This window comes from Oryctolagus cuniculus, chromosome 17 (genome assembly GCF_964237555.1).
Source record: "Oryctolagus cuniculus chromosome 17, mOryCun1.1, whole genome shotgun sequence".
NCBI lineage: Eukaryota > Metazoa > Chordata > Mammalia > Lagomorpha > Leporidae > Oryctolagus > Oryctolagus cuniculus.
In genome coordinates this window covers 35,434,086-35,458,110 of record NC_091448.1, presented here as the reverse complement: position 1 = coordinate 35,458,110, position 24,025 = coordinate 35,434,086, and the positions used below count along the sequence as shown (strand labels likewise).

General features: G+C 40.0%; 1 protein-coding gene and 1 non-coding gene across 7 annotated transcripts in view; both read right to left on the bottom strand.

Moving 5' to 3' along the window:
* Positions 1-24,025, bottom strand: part of MED13 (mediator complex subunit 13) — a 114,977-nt gene that overhangs the window by 66,983 nt on the left and 23,969 nt on the right. For 4 of the 6 annotated variants that reach the window (XR_011383550.1, XR_007911285.2, XM_051824707.2 and 1 more), the window contains exons 4-9: positions 15,949-16,094; positions 13,698-13,895; positions 13,045-13,239; positions 11,188-11,350; positions 10,898-11,008; positions 1,511-2,194 (exon numbers count right to left, since the gene is read on the bottom strand). Coding sequence is in view for 4 of the 6 variants with exons in the window: in XM_051824707.2 (XP_051680667.2) it covers positions 1,511-2,194; positions 10,898-11,008; positions 11,188-11,350; positions 13,045-13,239; positions 13,698-13,895; positions 15,949-16,094 (1,497 nt within the window). In the remaining 2 variants the exon portion in view is untranslated. Of the gene's footprint in view, positions 1-1,510; positions 2,195-3,018; positions 3,137-7,668; positions 7,794-10,897; positions 11,009-11,187; positions 11,351-13,044; positions 13,240-13,697; positions 13,896-15,948; positions 16,095-24,025 lie in introns of those variants that run through there. The other 2 variants (XM_051824711.2, XM_051824712.2) reach the window with 2 other exon arrangements.
* LOC127484533 (small nucleolar RNA SNORA38) lies at positions 7,549-7,681 on the bottom strand. Its single transcript, XR_007911594.2, has one exon. It is a non-coding gene; the product is annotated as a small nucleolar RNA SNORA38 (small nucleolar RNA).

Sequence of the window (24,025 nt, the reverse complement as noted above, 5' to 3'; positions counted from 1 at the left end):
CCACATGGGAGACCTGGATGGAGTTCCAGGATCCTGGCTTAGGCCTGGCCCAGCCCTAACCATTGCAGCCATTTGAGGAGTAAACCAGCAGGTAAACGATATCTCTTTCTCTCTGGCTCTCCCTCTCTCTCTCTAACTCTGCCTTTCAAATAAATAAAAAGAAATACTTTTTAAAAAGTAATAAATTCCACAGTAATTATATTAATAGAAATATATATATAAATCAAGAATTGAAAGATGGTTTACAGAAATAATAAAGTTTAAGACATTTAACTTTTAAGGAGCATTTATGTAATGAGAAGGTAATTCATCAACAAAAGGTCGACAGTTCTAAACAATAAAAATGTCATTTCGTTGGTTGATTTTCATCTTTTAGAAAAACAAAAAAGTAAAAGTCTTATTGGAGTGACCATAAAAGTATTCAGAGCAACACAGAAAGTAAATGGAAACCTGAAAAGAAGAGCTTTGTTCTGCTCTGAGTATGCTATGAAGCAGACAAAGACAAACCAAATACGACAAAAGCACATACAACTGGTACAGGATTAATATCCAGAATATGTAAAGAATTAAAACATGTACTAAAAGGTATGATCAATGTCAATTAATAAAAAAGGAAATCCAAATGTCCAATAAACATTTTAAATGATGCTTAATCTCACTGTGAATCATAAAAAAAATGTGTTAGCACAATGAGATACCATTTTGCATACAGCCGATTAGCCAAATTAAAAATCATGTAATACCAAAGTTTTGAGGAAACGGCAGAGCAATAGACATTCTCATGGTTCATGAAAGTATAAACTGTACACCAATGGCTTAGACTCTTAATGTCGAAAATGGAATACTTCATGGTTCAGCAACCCTACTTTTATATGTACTTCCTAGAGAAGATTGTTATACAACTGCACAAGGATATATGTACAAAAAAATTTGCTACTACACCCTTTGTTGCTGCGAAAAGCTGAAGATAAACAACATATTCACCTTCAAAAGAGTAGATAAATATTATGGTATACAAGGGGTCTTCAAAAAGTTCATGAAAATGTGCACCAAGAAAAAACTATACATCGATTTTAAAATTTTTCTGCAACCAAATAAACATTTTCCATGAAGTTTTTGCAGTATCCTTGTACTCATAACAAGGATGTACCATAAAGCAATAATTAACTAGAACCACATGTATAGAAAGGGTAAGTATCAAAGTCAAGATAGTAAAAGGAAGAATGGAGGAAGAAAAACAGTACACAATAGTTCTATGCTCAAAAATCCTTAAGTTGGCTGATGAACACGTACTTATCTATTATTTTCTCGCTTTTTTTTTTGTGGTTAGAATATTTCATAGGAAAGAGGTTCCTTAGGAAAAAACATGGTAAAGACATACGCAAAGTTAAATACTTAAAGGATTTACTACCATGAATCCTACTCTGAAACCAATCCCAGGATCCTAATATTAAGAACTTTCATCACTTCCACCCTTAACTTATAATAGCAACTATTAAAAAATACATACTCTGTAACTGATGTTACACTTTCCTGTCCAAAAGGTCCAACTGGATCATCCTTGAATTTATCACTTGGAAGTTGAGGTGGTAAAAACTCTACATCTTTTTTCTTTGGGACCTTGTAATACTTCCAGGCTATATTAGCTTCATCTTCTTCCAAGTTTACTGCTGTACCAACATAGACTGTAGGTTCTACAGTTTCCTGGAACTGAGGTGGGAAAGACTGAGACAAACTGTCTATCCTATCTTCCAGTGGTTTAGAAGGAACCAAGGGATCCGGTGTTGGCATTTGATAAAAATGTTGACTCTGAGGAGTTGAAGGTGTTTTAGTCACTCCTTCATCAACCACATCACAAGGGTGAGGACTAAGTGGGGGCGGCTGAGGTGAATTTGCCATTTCACTACCATGCATCTGAGGAGTCTTTGCTACATCATTAGTTCGGATGTTTGAAAATCTCACTTGACTGTCTGGAGCAGAGATCACAAGTCTTTGGCTGGCTGAATCTGTATCCATGCCAACATCATCGCTAACAGATACACGATGGTGAAAAGGAGTCAAGGGGCGCTTCTGTGGCTTTTCACTCTTTTCTTGCTTCTCGTTGGTCTTGTGCTTAGGAAGTACTTGTTGCTGCTGACCTAATGATGGTGTCTGACCCTGCTGTCCAGCATTTCTTGACTTGAGATTTTTGTGCCTGAAAAATAAAAAAAAAAAAAAAGCTTTAATGTTTACAGTATCACCATTACAGCAAAGTATGTAAGTTAACACTCTTAGACATCTCAGACATCATTTGTTTTTCACACAAAATAATGATTTAAATTTACGTTGGAAAAAAATACTGTTCAGTGACCTAAAAAAATAAGAACATGAAGAAAGATTCCTTAAAGCCAATTCCCTTATTTCATTTAATATCTAGGAACCAACAGCCAAAGATGATGTGCCTTATAATTTAAAAATCTTAATATCTGGACAGAGGTAAGACTCCAGTTACTTTAAGATAAACAGGGATCAAAACGTTTGAAATCTATTCACTGATATTTTATAGTTATTAACTGTTATAAACGAATGGCTTGGTTGAGCTCAGTTATCACTTATAATCCTGCAGCAAATGACCACAAAGCAATTCCTATTCTGCTAAATTAAAAGATCAGTCTGGAAAGCACTGGATTTGACTGACTGAAGGGTCTAACAATATATCTACCTTCTCCCAAGACTTAGCACTAAAGAAACAGATAACTAGGAAACAAAAAGGGCATGCCTAAAATAGCTTTTCCTCATAATTTCAAGCAATCCTAATTCAAAAACTTATGATATATACTTAAAAACCTAATAATTTCACTCACAGTTTAAAATAGTATACTCTGAGATTTCCAGATTCACAATGAATGATACATATAAAACAATTTTTCACACTAAGAAACATAAAAAAAAAAAGTGGTAGAATATATAGCTTAAGCATTCAGTATCCATTAGGTTTACTTTTACTGTTTTTGAAGTACTTGAGTCCCTAGCACTCACATGAGAGATTCAGGTTGAGTTCCAGGCTCCTCACTTCAGTCTGGCCTAGGCCCAGCCATTGCAGCCATTTGGAAAGAGAACCAATAAAGATCTCTCCCTGTTCTCTATCTCTCTGCCTTTCAAATAAAATGAAAATAATTTTTTAAAGGCAAAAGGCCTAGAATAGCAAAATTCATCATTAATTTAAAATCTCAAAAGTAAAAAGAATGCCAAATATCATTAACATTTTATACTAACTGTATGCCAAAATAATTATATTTTAAATAAGTCAACTACAATGGATGTCAAAATTTAAAACAATATCTTCAGCAAAAGAAAATGCCTAGATGAAGCAACCATAGTAAATATGGATAGTTAATAAATACAAATTCATTGTTTAATTGTTCAATTCTCTTACTTTTATGTATGTTTGAAATCTCTTAGAATGGGGTAGAATTAAAATATTTTTAAAAATTAACATGGAAGCTAAGAAGAGCAAGATTAAAGTATTCTGGGCCGGTGCCGTGGCTCAATAGGTTAATCCTTCGCCTGCGGCGCCAGCACACCGGGTTCTAGTCCTGGTCGGGGTGCCGGATTCTGTTCTGGTTGCTCCTCTTCCAGTCCAGCTCTCTGCTGTGGCCCGGGAGTGCAGTGGAGGATGGCCCAAGTCCTTGGGCTCTGCACCCACATGTGAGACCAGGAGAAGCACCTGGCTCTTGGCTTTGGATCAGTGCGGTGTGCTGGCTGCAGTGGCCATTGAGTGGTGAACCAACGGAAAAAAGGAGGACCTTTCTCTATGTCTCTCTCACTGTCCACTCTGCCTGTCAAAAAAACAAAAACAAAAAAGAGGTAGCTCCTGGCTCCTAGCTTCAGATCGGCCCAGTTCCTGCTTTGCGACCATTTGGGAAGTGAACCAGCATACGGAAGATATGTCCCTCCCTTTCTCTGTCTGTAACTCTGCTTCTTAAGTAAATAAATAAATCTTAAAAAAAAAAAAAAAAAAAAAGATTAAAGCATTTTAAGATTCTTGCTCCCATAAACAGAACATAGACTCTGATTCACTTTAGACTTTAAGGAAAGCAAGCACAACAAATGTTGAATTAGCAAAAGAGAAAAAAACAGAATACCAAGCTCCTAAGCCAGCAAAAAAAGGAAAATAGATAATACTAGCAGGAAGGAACCAGGAAAGCAAAGAGAAAAGAAATGACAATACCACTCACTTATCATTTATTCAAATATCTGAGAATGATCCATGGATCCTTTCAGGGGTTCAAAACTATTTTTATAATAGCAAAGCACTATTTGCCTTTTTTGTCACTCTGATATCTAGAATGACGTTGCAAAAGCAACGGACCATAAAATTGCTAGCCACTGAACATGAATCAGAGCAGTGGTACCAACTGTACTAATCATAGTAATCATTATTTTTTATACTATTTTACACTGTTTGCTGGTTTTTTAAAAGCCATTTTCACTTAAGAATGTCCTTCATGAAGACAAATATAATCTTATTAGATTTTACCAAATTCATTAAAAATAAGTTTTATTAAATCCCTTTACATACATGCTTTTATGTTCTGTTGAAGAAATAAGAGGTAAAGCATTTCTGCTACCTGCTGAAATACAATGACTGCTTTGAAAAAATGTACTTGTATAACAACTGTTTGAGGTACAGTTTAAGCTAGCCACCTTTTCTGTTGCTATTTTAGAAAACATAGTTGATATCTACAGAAATATCTTATTCATGTTAATATTACTGGGTTTATGTTCTTTTAAGTATAGTGCTTTAAAATTTCTCTAAAATGAATATAAATAGGTAATAATCCATATAAATAAAAATATCTTAAGAGTCCTCAATAATTTTTAAGTATAAAAAAGTTGAAACCAAAAAGCTTGCGATTTAGTCTACTTTACACAAACAAGAGAGAGGCTCTCCATTAATGAGGTGAATTATTTGGCTCTGTTCCAAGTATACAAGAGATTTTTTTATATTCACATATTCTCTCTCTCTCCTTTTTTTTTTTTTTTTTTTTTTTTTTTTTTTTTTTTTTACAGGCAGAGGGGATAGTGAGAGAGAGAGAGAGAGAGAGAGAGAGAGACAGAGAGAAAGGTCTTCCTTTTTGCCGTTGGTTCACCCTCCAATGGCCGCCGCGGCCAGCTCATTGCTCTGATCCAAAGCTGGGAGCCAGGTGCTTCTCCTGGTCTCCCATGTGGGTGCAGGGCCCAAGCACTTGGGCCACCCTCCACTGCACTCCCTGGCCACAGCAGAGAGCTGGCCTGGAAGAGGGGCAACCGGGACAGAATCCGGCGCCCCGATCGAGACTAGAACCCAGTGTGCCGGGGCCGCTAGGCGGAGAATTAGCCTATTGAGCCGCGGCGCCAGCCCACATATTCTCTTAACCAGTTGTAAGAGTAACTCTCAGCAGTGACTCTTCAAATTTTTGACAACATTAAGTCACAATTCTTTCTTTCATACAGACCTTTTTATAAAAGCTAGTTTCTTCAGAGAAAACAAGTTTATATCATACTACAACTCAAAAGTTGGGGACTCTTTCTAAAGGAGTTGTTCTCAAAGCAAAGCCCAACAAAATAATTCCTTTAAGATTCTTTTCTTCCTATTGGCCTTAAGTTCCCAGTACCCTTGAAGCACAGTATGCGGTGTTAAGCGGTTTGCTTTCTAAGAATAATTTTCTTATTTACAGTCAACGCAAGTTTAGTATTGGTAAATGTGCGCTACTCAGCCTCAAGTCAGTTCAAGAAAAATAAATATTCTCATATGCAAAACAATCAAAGTAAAATTGGCTGAATCAGGTTGATGTCCCAAGTAGTATTTAAATAACCCTCTTGCCCACAATTCTACCACATTGTCCATCTACTTTATTTCCTTCCCTGTGCTCATTATTCTTAAATTTTAACAAGATTTAAAATCTTTTTTTTTGACAGGCAGAGTGGACAGTGAAGAAAGAGAGAAAGAGAGAAAGGTCCTCCTTTTCCATTGGTTCACCCTCCAATGGCCGCTGCGGCCAGTGCACTGTGCTGATCTGAAGCCAGGAGCCAGGTGCTTCCTCCTGGTCTCGCATGTGGGTGCAGGGCCCAAGCACTTGGGCCACCCTCTACTGCACTCCCGGGCCACAGCAGAGAGCTGGATTTATTTATTTATTTGAAGGCATAGTTACAGTGGGAAAGAAAGAGAGAGAGGTATCTTCCATCCACTGGTACACTCTCCAAATGGCTGTACTGGCCAGGGCTGAGTTGATCTGAAGCCAGGAGCTTCTTCTAGGTCTCCCACGTGGGTACAGGGGCTCAAGTACTTGGGCATCTTTTACTGCTTTCCTAGGCACATTAGCATAGAGCTGGATCGGAAGTGGAGTAGCTGAGGATTATATGGAATGCCAGCACCGCAGAGAGCAACTTAACCCACTGTGTTGGGCCTTAAAACCTTTTTAAACAACAAATTACTGCCTCATTTCCCTTAAGAGTAAGACTTCATTACAGCAGGCGCCTTTTTAATTAGTGTATCCTGAGCCTATGACATCTCATCACAGAATAAGTGCTAAGAAATATCATAATAAATAGTTAAGTCACTAATAGTATTATTTTTGTTTCTTTGACAGGCAGAGTTAGACAGTGAGAGAGAGACAGAGAAATGTCTTCCGTTGGTCCACCCCCCAAATGGCTGCTACGGCTGGCGCGCTGCGCCGATCCAAAGCCAGGAGCCAGGTGCTTCCTCCTGGTCTCCCATGCAGGTGCAGGGCCCAAGCACTTGGGCCATCCTCCACTGCCTTCCCGGGCCACAGCAGAGAGCTGGACTGGAAGAGGAGCAGAACCGGCGCCCCAACCGGGACTAGAACCCGGAGTGCCAGCGCTGCAGGGGGAGGATTAGCCTAGTGAGCTGTGGCACCAAGGAATAATATTGTTTTTTAAAAAGTAAAACGAAACGTGATGAAGGGCGGGATGGGAGAGGGAGTGGGAGAGGGGAGGGCCACGGGAGGAAGGGGGGTTGGGGGGGAAGCCACAACAATACAAAAGTTGCATTTTATGTTCTACTTAAAACTATTGGTTGAACTCTGTAATTAATACACAATTACTCTTAGATGTTTAATTAATGCTATAACTAGTACTCAAATAGTATTTTACACTTTGTGTTTCTGTGTGGGCGCAAAATGTGGAAATCTTTACTTAATATATGCTAAATTGATCCTCTATATAAAGATAATTGAAAATTAATCTTGGTGTGAAGGGAAGGGGAGAGGGAGTGGGAGAGGGGAGCGTTGTGGGTGGGAGGGAAGTTATGGGGGGGAGGAAGCTATTGTAATCCATAAGCTGTACTTTGGAAATTTATGTTCATTAAATAAAAAAAAAGAATAAAAAAAAAGTAAACACAAGCAAAAAAACAACTTATGTTGTTCTGGGATGATTAAATAAACTATGACTCTTCCATCCCATACATAGAAGTTGTTTTAAAACAATGAGATAACATTATTATTTATGACTGAGAGGTGGAAGACAGCTTGAAGTATAAAATGTTATAGTAATTTTTTTTTAATGCTTCAATGTGGGATGGCTGGTCTCAAGCCTGCGGGGTAGCAAGATGGTCCCAGAATTTCCCCAAGTCCACATTACTTTGCCTCCAATTCTTACATGTTCAAAGACAGGGAACCACAGACACACCTTTGTAGGAGGATTCTTAAAAAGGAAATGATCATAGACACTGCAAAGTTACTAAAGGCGTAAGCTGAGCAAAGTCATATGCTTTGAAAATTTTAAGTGCAGGAAATCTCTACATGCTTGGGAGAAACTTCTGAAAATACAAAGAAAAAATTTTAAGTAAAAGTTCATTTTCAAGATAAAAAATTCAAACTTATGTTAACATGTGTTTCCTAGTGCCTTCCTCTATAACTACATCAGACAAAAATGCTTAAAACCCATATCTTTTCAAAAAGAATAAAGCAAAGCCTAATTTGGAAACTAAAACAAAAGAGATGTTTTATAAAAATACCAATATAGGGAAACAAAAGCTTAATTTCATTTAAGTGTTCCATTGATCTTAGACCAGGAATGGACACATTTTTTTTAAGTGACCAGATAATAAATATTTTGGGCCCTAGAGGCCAGTCTTATGTCCCAACTGCAGTCATGCACAGCAAAACATTTCAGTCATTGTTGCATAATATATAGACAGTGGTCCCGTAAGATTATACTGCCTAGTGATGTCATGGCTATATTGGTTTGTGCACGTATATTTTACACTGCTCACATGACAAAAACCTAAAGAAGTGATGAATGACTTGTCCTCAACTCTGGCACTACTGGGACAAAAGCAGCCACAAACAACATGTGAATGAACACATGTGAATGTGTTCCAGTGGGTTCTTATGATGGCTACCAAAATTTGAACAACACATAATTTTCTTGTGCCACAAAATATTTTTCGACTCTTTAAAACATAAACCTTTTCAGCTCACTGGCCATGCAACAGGCCAAATTTGGCCAACTGAACACAGTTTACTGACACCCTGATCTTACCCAAATTATGTCCTAAACAAGGTATAGTTTTGAACTATTTTAAACTGCGAAATAAGAGCTAACTATCCATATTTTTATTACAGAGACAAACTTTTTTTTTTTTTTTTGACAGGCAGAGTGGACAGTGAGAGAGAAAGACAGAGAGAAAGGTCTTCCTTTTCCGTTGGTTCACCCCACAATGGCCGCTGCGGCTGGCACACCGTGCTAATCCGAAGCCAGGAACCAGGTGCTTCTCCTGGTCTCCCATGCGGGTGCAGGGCCCAAGCACTTGGGCCATCCTCCATTGCACTCCCGGGCCACAGTAGAGAGCTGGCCTGGAAGAGGGGCAACCGGGACAGAATCCGGCGCCCCGACCGGGACTAGAACCCGGTGTGCCGGCGCCACAAGGTGGAGGATTAGCCTATTGAGCCGCTGCGCGGCCAACAGAGACAAACTTTCAACAATGTTACCAGACTTTGAGAAATGATACAAAGAATCTGTATGAGAACATTCAATCTATTCAGAAATAAATCAGAACACTTGAGAATCTGTCATTGTATTCGACCAAATAAAGCTAATTTAAAAAAAGCCCTGGCCCTAACTTGCAGGTGCTACATTCTTTTGCCTCACTTCCCTGACAAAGAGATGTGGCCATTTCTTTGATGAGGCTAGGGATATGAAGGCCATTATTGTTTCCATGACTGCAAAAGCATAAGATTTACCATTAATCTGCAGAATAAAATAATAAATTCCAGGCAATAAAATCGTAAAGCCTCTGATAATCAAGTCTCATCAAAAGGCTCCAACATATAAATGTAATTACCTAAAAAATTCCAAAGTCATCCATTCCACCAATCTATCAACAAACCATTAGAAATCTTGTATTTTAGTGATATACCTTGAGTCTTTTGTAGAATCACATTTTCTGATATTTATTTCACCTTACATCTCCCCAAAGAATGCTAAAAAAAATTACTGCACAAAACTCAACTGTATGTACTACTTTAGACGCTGTGGAAATTATCTAATATATTCCATGTCTTTAAAAGTACCTTAGGGAGCCGGTGCCTTTGACTAAGAGTCAAAGGAAGCACATAAACAAGTCTAGTACCTGCTACTACTAACTGATAGAATAAATAAAGGGGAGAGTGATCCAACATGGGAAGCGAGATACTCAGCAGACTCATAGAATGGTGGATGTCCTAAACAGCACTCTGGCCTCAGAATCAGCCCTAAAGGCATTCGGATCTGGCTGAAAAGCCCATGAGAGTATTTCAGGCATGGAAAGCCAAGACACTCTGGCAAAAAAAGATCTCTGTGAGTGAGATCCCAGTGGAAAGAACAGGTCTTCAAAGAAGGAGGTACCTTTCTCTGAAGGGAGGAGAGAACCTCCACTTTGACTATGACCTTGTCTAAACAAGATAAGAGTCGGAGAACTCAGAGGGCTTCCATAGCCTTGGAAACTCATGACTGGAGCATAGGGAGACTACTGATGCCATAGACAGGAGTGTCAATTGGTAAAGTCAACAACAGGAGTCACTGTGCACTTACTCCTCATGTAGGATCTCTGTCCTTAATATGCTGTACATTGAGATTTAATGCTATAACGAGTACTCAAAAAATATATTTCACTTTGTGTTTCTATGTTGAAATCTTTACTTAATGCATACTAAACTGATCTTCTGTTAAAAAAAATTATCAATTCTCAACTAGACTCTCACTGGGATTAAACATGACAATAGGTCTGATCTGATTTCATCATCATTTAAAAAAATCATCTATTATTTTTCACTTTATGTTTCTGTGTGGGAGCAAACTGTTGAAATCCTTACTTAATGTATACTAACCTGATCTTTGTATATTAAGATAATCGAAAATGAATCTTGATGTGAATGGAAGGGGAGAGGGAGTGGGAGGGGGGAGGGTTGTGGGTGGGAGGGACGGTATGGGGGGGAAGCCATTGTAATCCATAGGTCGTACTTTGGAAATTTAAATTCATTAAATAAAAGTTAAAAAAAAAAAAGAAAATGTGAATCATAAAAGAACTATGCATAAATTTCAAAACTGTTTTGCTCCAAAATAAACTCATAATTTTAAACTAATTTTCCTCAAACTTTTAAAAGTGTTCTTGTATATGCCGTAACCCAATAAAAAGTCTCTTTTATTTGGGTGCTAGGAAACAAAGCTTTCACAAAAGTCTACCTCTGGTAACTGATAAAGAACTTAAGGCAGGGACTTGTCTGTATTTCTATAGTCAGCATCAAATTATGTAATTTTTTTCTTTTGAAAAAAAAAATTCTAACATACTGTGTGCTTATGTAAGCTACTCTAAATCAACAGAATGAGAAATTATTACACATATACGTGGGCATCAATCAACTAGAAAAAAGTATACCTCAAACAACTGCAATTTGTTCTTTGTGTGGCTTCCACAAAATCCCAGGATGCCACTTTATCGGCTGTCTCTTCTTCACATAGGCCACCTGATGAAGCAGAATACTTCCTCCTAAGATTTCAAATTATGAAATTCTTTAGAATGACACAATTTTTGTTACAGAGGAATTTAAAATTAATTTTTAAATCAACTTTCCATTAAAATCACACAAATTCTTATTTATATTTAAAAAAAATCCCCTAATTATAAGTAATTACGAATATGGAATTTTCAAACTTGAAAATACATACTTGTTCTGTGCTCTGTTCATAGTGCATTCCTGCCAAACTCTATCCACAACATGATTTGCTAATTTTCTGGGTATTTTCCCACCATGGTGGCTAGTACTATCAGAATTGAAGCCATCAGTTACTGAAGAAAATTTGACCCACTTCTGGGCAGACTGAGGATCAACTGAAACAAACAAAAAAGAACAGGCTGTAGGAGAACAGAAGTAGGTTTAAAGTAAAATTACTGGGGTTTCTCATTACTCTGTGGTACAACTTGCTCCAGCTATATTTTGAGAACATTTTTATCTTGAGGCAAGAAGTATGCTAACTTTTAAAATTTTTTGAATATTTTTATTTTGAAATAATGATCGTATATAAAATTATAATGTTAATCATAATAAGCACCTGTGAACATACCACCTAGCTCTCTAGAATTATAACATTTTGCCAAATTTGCTTCAGAGCTTTTGATTATTTTCTATTTTGAAACTTACAGATATGAATTCAAAGCAGAGGCGTCTATATATATATATATGTATGTATGTGTGTATATATATATATATATATATTATACAAGTGAAAACAATTTATTTGAAAGTAGGAGGCCTCTCCACATGGAGAAATACCCATCATGAGTAAGTCAGAGGATTGCTCATGAAACAGAAAAAGAGAATGGTACCTCCAAGTGTGGTCCAAACTAAAAAGAAACCCTCCCACCCCCCTGACCCCAATTTCAGCCTCTTCTCTGAGGTGAGGGTGGTACCTTAACCAGATAACAAACAGGATGGGCTGGGGCCGCTGTTGTGACACAACAAGCGTGTGTTCTGACACACGATACCAGCATTCCATCCGAGTGCCTGCTTAAGTCCTGGTCACTCCACTTCCAATACAGCTCCCTGTCAAGGTCCTTGGGAAGGCAGTGGAGGATGGCCCAGGTGCCTGGGCCCCTGCACTCATGTGGAAGACACAGATAAGTTCCAGGCCCCTGACTATGGCTACTCAGAGAGTTAACAAGCAGATGGGAGATCCTCTCTCTCCCCATCTCTTCCTCTCTCTATAACTCTGCTCTTCAAGCAAACAAGCAAATCTGATTTTAAAAATGCTTTAAAAAAAAGGGGGGGAGGGTGGGGGTCTTAGTATGCATCCTGCTTAGATGTGTTCTTAGAAGAGACACAGGTGCATCCTGGGAAGGTGGGCATCAAGTCAACAGGGTTACTTGTTTAAAAAATTCATTTTATTTATTTCAAAGACAAAGAAACAGAGAGACAGACAGATGAATCTCCCATTTTTTGGTTCACTCCTCCAAATGTCCTCGATAGCCAGGGATGGGCCAGGTTCAAGCAGGCCTCAACTACCTGAGCCATCACCTACTGCCTCCCATGGTGCACATTAACAGGAAGCCAGAATCAGGAGAAGAGCCAGGACCCGAGCCCAGACACTCTGATATGAGATACAGGCATTCCAAGGAGCATCTCAATTCTATGCCAAATACCTGCCTCAACATGTTAAACAAACAAAACACGCCAATGTGAATTGGATGGTAGGGTATCATTGTTGCTTTCCTAAACTGGGTGATCAAATAAAAAGTACAAGGGAGAATATCTTAATTTTGGGAAATACAATGAGCAGACAGGAGTTACAGGGCGCTGTCTCTACAGTTTATTCTCAAATGGTTCAGAAAAAGACCAGTGATGATGAATATATAAATAGAGAGAGGATAATACAGCAAATGTTAACAATTTTGGATGCTAGATGAGTTCTTTGTACTAGCGAACTTCTCAAGCTTGAAAGTATTTCAAAATAAACCATTGTTAAGTGTTTAGGGTACCTAAAATACCAATTTATTGCCAGAGGTGATGAAACAAATGAGTACAATACCTGTCTGGACTTCCTCAGGAGATGTAGGTGGTGTAAGAGTAACTGAAGACATCGCAGGATCTCTTGTAGAAGCAGGCACTTGATGAACACCCAAGCAAGAAGCTGAACAGTGAGAGGATCCCACAGAGCTAGGAGCAGGAATATCTGACTGAGGGACTAGAACAAAACACGCTGGGTAGATCATTCGGACACCAGCTGAAAGGAAAAAAATGCACAGAGTAATCAATTACTATCTTAACTACAGTGGAATCAGTTTTACTCAAAAGTAATAATGGAAAAGTAGATATGATTACATTTATGTAAAGAAATATATTTATAAATATATGCATTGTTAGCATACAATTTTGCTTCTGAGAGAAAAAAGCTGTTAGTAGGGATTTACTTTAGTTGGGATTACCTTAGAAAGCAGTTTTTTCTTTTCATTTTTCTATTTTCTAACTATGAATGTGTTTGTATTTTTTTTAATCACATCTAGTTAACTGTAATGTATATCATTTCTTCAAGTTCATTTTACAAGCTTAACAAAGGTAATCTGGGCACAAAAATTATGGACCATTTTATGTTTTTTCTCCCTATGTCTGTTACTTAGTAAAATCTAACTAATATGTTTAGTCAGCTAGCTTCCCCTTAAGATTAATACTCAAAATCCATACCAACAAGAACTTCTACTGCAGCTAAGGAATCATCTTCCCAATCCATGTCTTCCTGTTTCTCTTCAGACATCTCCTTAAAGCAACACGAGATAGGATAGAACTGCTTCCATTCACCAATCAGTTTTTTTGTGGCTGAATCAGACATCTTGAATGCCTGTCCTGTGAGAGTGCCATTTAATCCAAATGGGCTTAGGATAACTAGAAACCCAAAGCAGACATAAAGTAAGTAACAGAGATAGTTACACCAAATATGATCAGATCACACTGAACAATGTGGTAGATAATTAATGTAACTCTAAAAAAGAAAAGGGAATTCATAATGATGTCAGTGAAAGTGAATTTATTATGTTTCATTATTAAGAAGATAAAGTACACCATTTAAGTTTAATATAAAAACTGTCGAGGGCGCCACTTTGAGTCCCCACTGCTCCACTTCACGTCTAGCTCCCTACTAATGTGCCTGGGAAAGCAGAGGAAGATGGCTCAAGTGCCTGGTCACCTGCACCCACGTGGGAGGCCTACAAGACACTCCTGGCTCCTGGCTCCTGGCTCCTGGCTTTGGTCTGGTCATTTGTGGAGTGAATCAGTGGATGAAAAATGTATCTGTCTCTCCCTCTCTTTATAATTCTGCCCTCAAATAAATAAATAAATCTTAAAAAACTGCTGGGGCCAATATTTTTTTAAAATTTATTTATTTATTGAAAGGCAGGGTTAGAGAGAGAGAGAGAGAGAGAGAGAGTCTTCCATCCACTGGCCCACTCCCCAAATGTCCACAACAGCTGGAGCTGGGCCAATCCAAAGCCAGAAAACAGGAACCTCCTCCGGGTCTCTCACAAGGGTACAGGGGTCCAAGTCCAAGCTCTTGGGCCATCCTCCATCACTTTCCCAGGCCATAGCAGGTGTCAGATAAGAAGTGGAGAAGCCGTGCCCCCAACTGGGGGCCACATGTGATGCTGGCACTGCAGGTGCCAACTTTACCTGCTTTGGCACAGCACTGGCCCCTAGGCCAGTATTTTAGTGTAGCAGATTAAACCACTGACTGCAATGTCGGCATCCTTTATAGATGCCGTTCATGCCCTGACTGCTCCACTTCCAATCCAGCTCCCTTCTAATGCATCTCAGAAGGCAGCGGAAGATGGCCCAAGACATTGGGCCCCTGCAACCCACATGGGAGACAAGGAGGAAGCTCCTGATTCTTGGCTTCAACCTCACCCAGCCCTAACCCAGTTGTTGTGGCCATTTGAGTAGTGAAGCAGTCGATGGAAGCACGCGCTCTCCTTCTTTAAATAATAAGCAAATCTTTATTTAAAAAAAATTTTAAAAACCCTGATAAGTATTTGTCTACCCTCAAATCAAAAATAGAATTTCATCATGAAGTGGGGTCTCTGTGTATCCTTCAACTTCTCTTGACTCCTATCAAGGAAAAGCATATCAAGTAAAAACAAATGCAGATGTACAAATCTAAATATTTTTAATTTACTAAACATATAAATTCTTAAAAGTAAACACTAGGTTTAAATTAAAATAAGAACATACTTCCAGCCCTTAAAAATAAGCCAACAAGTTTATAAAACATTTCCTCAGAGCAGGCATTTGACACAATGGTTAAGACACCACTTGGGACACCAGCATCCAAGCACACATGTGGGAGACCCAAAAAAAGCTCCTGGCTCCTGGCTTCAGATCCGCCCACCTTCAGATCAGTCCAGCTCCAGCCACCGCAGCCATTTGGGGAGTGGACCACCAGATGGAAGACCTCTCTTTCTCTGCCTCTCTGTACCTCTGCCTTTCAAATAAATAAATAAATCTTTAAAAAATTAATTTTACTGGGATTGGTGTTGTAGCACAGTGGGTTTTGCCATGATCATGATCTGCAATGCCAGCATTCCATATCAGAGCACCAGTTCAAGTCCCAACTGCTCTGTTTCCACTCCAACTCTCTCCTAATGTGCCTGGCAAAGCAGCAGAAAATGGCCCAAGTATTTTGAGCCCCAGCCACACATGCGGGAAGCCAGGAAGAGTTCTACGCTCCTAGCTTTAACATGGCCCAGTCCCAAGTGTCAAAGCCATTTGGGGAGTGAACCAGTGGGTCAAAGATCAATCTCTCTCTCTCTTGGAAAAAGGAACATAGACTACACTGGAATCACCACTTGGGGGAAATTCTATCAATCCTAAAACATAAAATTATCAACTTCAGTAAGGATGTTTTTCAAACAAAAAATTCAATAATTAAGACAATAAAATAATTTACCTTGAAACGGGCTATTAGACTGCTGAGCAAGGGTGATATGCTCTTCACTGAGAAGGTATACAGGTTGATGTTGGTTAATTTCCACACTGGTACAAACATTGCTGTCTCCATGCAAGAAAAAGGTGAAAGAGCAGGACAAGTGCTCACTAATAAAGAAGAAAAAGTTATATTTTAGGATGATTAATAGCCAAAAAAGGTTAACTTTTGTTTACTAAGAAGTTATACTATAAAAAGGTACATTCCTTCTAGCCCAGAAATCTACATCATCTGAAAGAAAACAAAAATCATGGATATAAGCATACATTCATATGTAAAAAAATGTTCTTCACATCACTGTTTACCATAAAGAAAAAGCTGCAAATAGAGGAACCAGTTAGAGAGGTACACTCACACACACAATCAATACATACCCACAAAAATAAGCTGGGGAAGGGACCAAGTTTACTAGGAAGCAGCAGGCTATCAAAACAGCATGATCTCAATTTTTTAAGAGAAGAAAAAAAATCTAGGTGACCAATAGAATTAATGGACACTTAATTTTGCTTATTTCACCCTTTCTATATATAGAAAATTAAATACAAATATCTCTTTCTCTACTTATTACGTCTAAAACTGGCGCTGTAATCCAATCAACCATCCCTCTCAACCAATGAAGTTAGTTTAAAGCAATGATGGGTCTTAACAGTTGAAGGCATCCTCGAATCAAGAATAATGCCAGACAGTACCTCTTAGAAAACATTGGTATGGCTGGAATACAGGTTGGAAAATAAAGAGGACAAAAGATGTATCAGTAATATAAAATTCTGAAAGGTCAAGCGGCACAAAAGGAAATGAGACTGCACACTAAGATGAATCTATTTTTCTTATTTCTCTATACATTTAAGAACTCATCTGCTTTTGGCCAGCGCCACAGTTCACTAGGCTAATCCTCCACCTGCGGCGCCAGCACACTGGGCTCTAGTCCCAATCAGGGCGCCAGATTCTGTCCCGGTTGCTCCTTTTCCAGTCCAGCTCTCTGCTGTGACCCAGGAAGGCAGTGGAGGATGGCCCACGTCCTTGGGCCCTGCACCCACATGGGAGACCAGGAGAGGCACCTGGCTCCTGGCTTCTGATCAGCACAGTGTACCGGTTGCAGTGCGCCAGCCATGGTGGCCACTGGGGGGTAAACCAATGGAAAAGGAAGACCTTTCTCTCTTTCTCTCTCTCACTGTCCACTCTTGCCTGTCAAAAAAAAAGGGGGGGGTGGGGGTGGGGGGTGGGGGGTGGAGGGAGAACTCATCTGCTTTTAAAATACGACCAATAGGAGTAGCCATTTGGCCTAGTGGTTAGGATACCCACGTTCCATACCAGAGTGCCTGGGTTTGAGTCCTAGATGACTCCCAATTCCAGTTTCTTGTTAATACAAAACCTTAGGAAACATCAGTTAAAGGTTCAGGAGTTGGGTTCCTGCTACTCACATCAGAGACCCAGAACGAACGCTAGTCACTGTGGGCACTGGGGAGTGAGCCAGCCAGATGGGCTCTGCTTGTCTGATGCTCTGCCTCAGAATACAAAGGAAGTGTATACATATATATACATATATATATATATTGTTAACCAATGTTGGTTAATCAATTCAACCTGTTGTATCCATGTATAAGCCCTCTTGAACTTTTTCTGAACAAAGCAAGACATACAAAATTAAAATTACAGTAAAAAATAGAGTTACCAGAAGTCGAAAAACAGATGGCAGAAATCAGGTAAAAGATAGTACAAAGCTGAAAATTTCTTAATCTTGGATTTTTTTAAATATTTTTATTTATTTATTTAACAGGTAGAGTTACAGTGAGAGAGAGACAGAGAGAAAGGTCTTTCCTCCATTAGTTTACTCTCCAAATGGCCGCAATGGCCGGAACTGTGCTGACCTGAAGCCAGGAGCCAGGAGCTTCTTCCCGGTCTCCCATGCAAGTACAGGGGCCCAAGCACTTGGGTCATCTTCCACTGCTATCCCAGGCCACAGCAGAGAGCTGGATGGGAAGTGGAGCAGCCGGAACTTGAACTAGCGCTCATATAGGATGCCAGCACTGCAGGTGGTGGCTTTACTGCTACGCCACAGCACCGGCCTCTTTCACGTTCTTCGACACAAACTTCTCTCCACTTCTCAATCTTAAGGCTTTTTAAAGCATTATCTCTGGTGTTCCCAAAATATCCTATGCTTTTAATAATACTAATAACAATTATTTACTTAACTTCCTGCCAGGTTACAAATTTTTCAATAAATGAAATTATAACAGCTATTTGATCTTTTGCCCCTTTTCAAACAAACTGTGGTTAAGAGACAAATAACCATACTTTTGCCATAACAAAAACCTTGTTAAAATGCACAACTAAGTCCTATTATTCACTGCGGGGCAGGCATGCTGCAGCAGGTTAAGCGACCATTTGAGATACCTGCATCTCATACTGTAGTTCATAGAAATGAGCCCTGCCTTTGCTTGCTATACAGCTTCCTATTCCTGCTAATGGACACCCTGAGAGGCAGCAGGTGATGGCTCAAGTACTTGGGTCCCTGCCACCCATGTGGGAGACCTGCATGGAATTCCTGGGTCCGACTTCAGGCTGGCCCTGCCTGGCTCTTGTAGGTATTTGGGAAGTAAATCACTGGATAGAAGATTTTCTGTCACTTGGTCTTTCCAATAAATAAAAATCAAACATAAAAAAGAATATTCATATTGTTACAAGATAGAACAGCACAATTTTTCATTTTACAAATCTCAAACTTTATACCTATTAAACAACTAACCTGTTTTGCAATTCCCTAGAAAACCACCAACCACCATTCCATTTTCTGTTTCTATGAACTTGACTAGTCTAGATAACTCATATAGTAATTGTCTTTCTTATAATTGGTTTATGTCACTTAGCATCATGTTCCATTCTGTAGGTGGCCTCTTCACTCTTCTTTGTGTCTTTCTTTCCTAAAGATTTATTTATTTACTTGAAAGCAAGAGTTACACAGAGAGAGGAGGAGAGGCAGAGAGAAAGGTCTCCTATCAGCTTGTTCACTCCCCAGTTGGCTGCAATGGCCGGATCTGTGCCGATCTGAAACCAGGAGCCATGAGCTTCTTCTGGGTCCCTCACATGGGTGCAGGGGCACAAGGACTTGGGTCACCCTATACTGCTTTCCCGGGCCTTAACAGAGAGCTGGATTGGAAGTGGTCAGCCGGGACCCTAACCGGCGCCTATGTGGGACACTGCCCTGCAGGCGGTGGCTTTACCCCCTATGCCACAGCGCCAGCCACCTTTGTGTCCTTTAACCGACAAAAATTTGAGGAAGTCCCATGTCTACTTTTGCTTGTACTGCCTGTGTTTTTGGTATCATATCTAAGAAATCATTGCCAAGTTAAATGTCACTAATCTTCTCTCATATCCTTGCAGAAGATTTATAGTTATAGGAATTATGTTTAGGTCTCTAATCCACTTCACTTAAGCTTTATACACCTATGATATGACAGGAATAAACTTCATTCTTTTTCATGTGGATATCCAGTTTTCCAAATACCATCTGCTAACAAAACTGTCATTTCCCAACTAAGTGGACTTGGCACTCTTGTCAAAGATCATTTGATCATATACACAAGTGTTTATTCCTTGATCTACTCACCAATATCATATTGTTTGGATTACTGTAACATTGTAATATGTTTTGCTCACCCCTCTCTTTACTCAAGCTTTCAGAACTGCAGAAGCTTGACATGTGTTCATGCAATTCAACTTGACTTCTAGTGCTTCTTTCATCACCATGTAAAAACACACCCTGCTGCCCACTGGTTTATAAAGGCAAGAAACATATGGAATAGACCTGAACTTAACCAGTAGTTTAAAGTGTGAACTTGGGGTGGGCATTGTGGTATAATAACCCGCCACTTGTAACATCTGCATCCATTTTGGAGTGCCGGTTTGAGTTGGAGTCCCAGCTCCTCTGCTTCCAATCCAACTTCCTGCTAATGATGGCTAAGTACTTGGGTTCCTGCCACTTTGATGGAATTCCGGACACATGGCTTTGCCCTGGCCCAGGCCTAATTGTTGTAGGCATTTGGGGAGTGAACCAATGGATGGAGATCAAAGACCTCTTTTTTTTGCCTTTGAAATAAATCTATAAATAAATATACTATGGACTGGCATGGACTACACTCTTACTCCCTCTGACTGCTCAAGTTGACCCACAGATTCATTAATGAAGAATACACAATTGCCAGGTTAAAGACACTAAGTTTTGGAGAAGGTTAAGTTACACAATATAGCCGATGAAACTGGTACCAGAAGTGAGGTGCTGCCATAATAAGAACTTAAAATGTAGCACTGGGCCGGCGCCGCGGCTCACTAGGCTAATCCTCCGCCTAGCGGCGCCGGCACACCGGGTTCTAGTCCCGGTCGGGGCGCCGGATTCTGTCCCGGTTGCCCCTCTTCCAGGCCAGCCCTCTGCTGTGGCCAGGGAGTGCAGTGGAGGATGGCCCAGGTGCTTGGGCCCTGCACCCCATGGGAGACCAGGAAAAGCACCTGGCTCCTGGCTCCTGCCATCGGATCAGCGCGGTGCGCCGGCCGCAGCGCGCTGGCCGCGGCGGCCATTGGAGGGTGAACCAACGGCAAAGGAAGACCTTTCTCTCTGTCTCTCTCTCTCACTGTCCACTCTGCCTGTCAAAAAAATAAAAAATAAAAAAAAAAAAAATAAAATAAAATAAAATGTAGCACTGATTTCAGGAAGAGATGGTGAGTGAAAAGAAATATAGCACATGAGAAAAATGGTGACCCATGTTATATAACAGAAAATGCTTTGCAGAACAACTGCCTGAAATTATCTGAAAGGCAGAAATCATGTACCTAATGAACTTACAGATTTGAGTGAACAGATCAAGTCAAAATGTAAAATGGCTGTTATTAGCTATAGTTGATAAAGTACTAAAACAAAGATTAATTTAGTAAGGAACTTGCTGATCTGCAAGTATAATTTATAAAGAAGACAGATAGCCCAGAACTCACAAGGTTGTTTAATAAAGTTTCTCCATAAATAAATGGGGTAGCCAACATAACATAGCCTCAGGGAAAAGACCAAATCAACGGTGTGACTCTTCATCTTCTTTGTTAATACCAAGCATGTACCTTTACCATGTGAAAATTAAATGTTTGTTCATCACTTTTAAGCTTCTACATTACTTTTTCTCAAAGGAAGTATGTGATGTAAAAAAACATGTATACAACTAATTTTGTCAGTATATGTGGGAATGCATAGTTAGCTACATTTGTGCTTTTTCTTTTATGTGTCCTATTTTTTGATACATGTCTTTTGTAATTGTTAAGGCTGAGTTATAGGGTACATAAATAACAATTTCTAAATGGTATTTTCATCTTAACATACCCTAATGCTTAATTTCTGAGAGGGATATGCCCATTATACTCATTGTATGTAATGACATACAACCCACAGAAATAAATTTTCAAAACATTTTCCCCTCTTAACTATAAAAATGCAGAGTCCAGGGGTCAGAGCTGTGGTTCAGAGGGTTAAATCTGCAGCATCCTATATGGATGCCGGTTTGAGTCCTGGCTGCTCCCAGCTCTGCTTCCAATTCTAACTTCTACTAATGTTACCCTAGGGTGGCAACGGGTGAAGGCTCAAGTACTTGAAGAACCGAGACTAAATTCCTGGCTCCTTACTTCAGATTAGCTCAGCCACAAATGTCGTAGGCATTTGAGAAATGAACCAGACAATGAGAGATCTCTCTATCCCCTTTCAAATGAATTATATAAAACTTCAAGCCTTTTGGAGGGAACTGCCACCTTCCAATGACTTGCCAAGATGACAAACACAAAGGGAAAGAGCACAGGCACTGATACATGTTTTCTAGGTCTTTTGGAAAACATGAAGTTGTTTCTTTGGCCACGTACACATGTGCATTTACAAGAAAGGTGGCATTGCAGACACCAAGGGAATAGGAACTGTTTAAAAAGGAATGCCCATCAATGTTAACATGGCAAAACTGGAAGTCTACAATGTTACCCAGCATGCTGCTGGAATTGTTATAAACAAACAAGTTAAGGGCAAGATTCTTGCCAAGAGAATAAATGTGTATACTGAACATATTAAGCACTCTAAGAGCTGAGACAGCTTCCTGAAATGTATGAAAGAAGGTAATCAGAAAAGAAAGAAGCCAAAGAGAAAGGTATCTGTGTTCAATTGAAGTACCAGCCTGCCCTAACCAGAGAAGCACACTTTGTCAGAACCAATGGAAAGGGGCCTGAGCTGCTGAAACCCACTCCCTATGAATCCATGGCATTTTAAGTGTTTAAAAGACTACATCCCATATCAAAGTGCTGGGTTCAACTGTTGACTCCAGCTTCCTGCTAATGTAAACCCTGGGAAACAGCAGTAATGGTGCAAGTTAACAGGTTCCTACCATCCATATGGGGAACATGGACAGAGCTGCTGGCTCTCACCTCCAGCCCAGCCCAGTCCAGGCAGTTGTGGGCACCTGGGGAATCAACCAGAGATAAAAAGTGTGCATACGCCTCTCTCTGTAACTCTCAATTTTTTTTTTTTTTTTTACACGCAGAGTGGACAGTGAGAGAGAGAGACAGAGAGAGAAAGGTCTTCCTTTGCCGTTGGTTCACCCTCCAATGGCCGCCGCTGCAGCCGGCGCACCGCGCTGATCCGATGGCAGGAGCCAGGAACCAGGTGCTTTTCCTGGTCTCCCATGGGGTGCAGGGCCCAAGCACCTGGGCCATCCTCCACTGCACTCCCTGGCCACAGCAGAGAGCTGGCCTGGAAGAGGGGCAACCGGGACAGAATCCGGCGCCCCGACAGGGACTAGAACTTGGTGTGCCGGCGCCGCAAGGTGGAGGATTAGCCTATTGAGCCACGGTGCCGGCTTTCTCAAATTTTTTTAAAAAGATTTCAAACAAACCAATTCTGTGCATGACTAGAGAAAACATATTCTAAATGAGACGGTGCCTGTGATTCCTATATGAAGGCAATATTCTAATCAAGAGGTATTATAAGAGAATTCTGTGTAATGACACACTAAAATTTCAGAATGCCTTTTCTTTCTAGGAGAAACAATTACTATTTATAATAAATACACCATAAAATATTTTTGGTAGTTAGCACTTTAAATAGAGCTAAAACAAACACATGTAACTACAGTAATAATCCAACGTACTGTCCACACAAAAGGACTGCAGAGAGTGACACTGTTATCCAGGAGCTTACGCTCCAACACCAAAACAAAAAGGAATGCTGTAAAATATTACAAATGAAACCTAAACAGACCATCTTCTGTTGTAGATAGAAATGTTCCTCAATTATGCACTGAAACTCGACAAAAGATTCTTTATTTCTAAGACTGAAAATGAAGACACACTTATAAAGTTATCCATTTTACTAGCGACAGTTTAATATGTATACTGCTTTAGGAAGTGCCATATCTCATGTGTTTTTAGCATTTGCTTTAGTAAGCTACATAAAGATGATATCCTGGGGCTGGTGCTGTAGTGTAGTGGGTAAAGCCACCGCCTGCAGTGCTGGCATCCCATATGGGCACTGGTTGAAGTCCCAGCTTCTCCACTTCTAATCCAGCTCCTTGGCTCTTGGCCTGGGAAAGCAGTAGAAGATGGCCCAAGTCCTTGGGCCCCTGCACCCACGTGGGAGACCCAGAAGAAGCTCCTGGCTGCAGATTGGCCCAGCTCCAGACGTTGTGGCCATTTGGGGAGTGAACCAGCAGATGGAAGGACCCTCCCTCACCTGTAACTCTGTCTTTTAAATAAATAAATAAATCTTAAAAAAAAAAAAAAAAAAAAAAAAAAAAGATGATATCCCATTTAACTGGTAGGGAATATGAGGCACAGAGAAGCTAAATGGCTGGTCTAGAAAATCATAAAACTAGGCCGGCGCCGCGGCTCACTAGGCTAATCCTCCGCCTAGCGGCGACGGCACACCAGGTTCTAGTCCCGGTCAGGGCGCCGGATTCTGTCCCGGTTGCCCCTCTTCCAGGCCAGCTCTCTGCTGTGGCCAGGGAGTGCAGTGGAGGATGGCCCAGGTGCT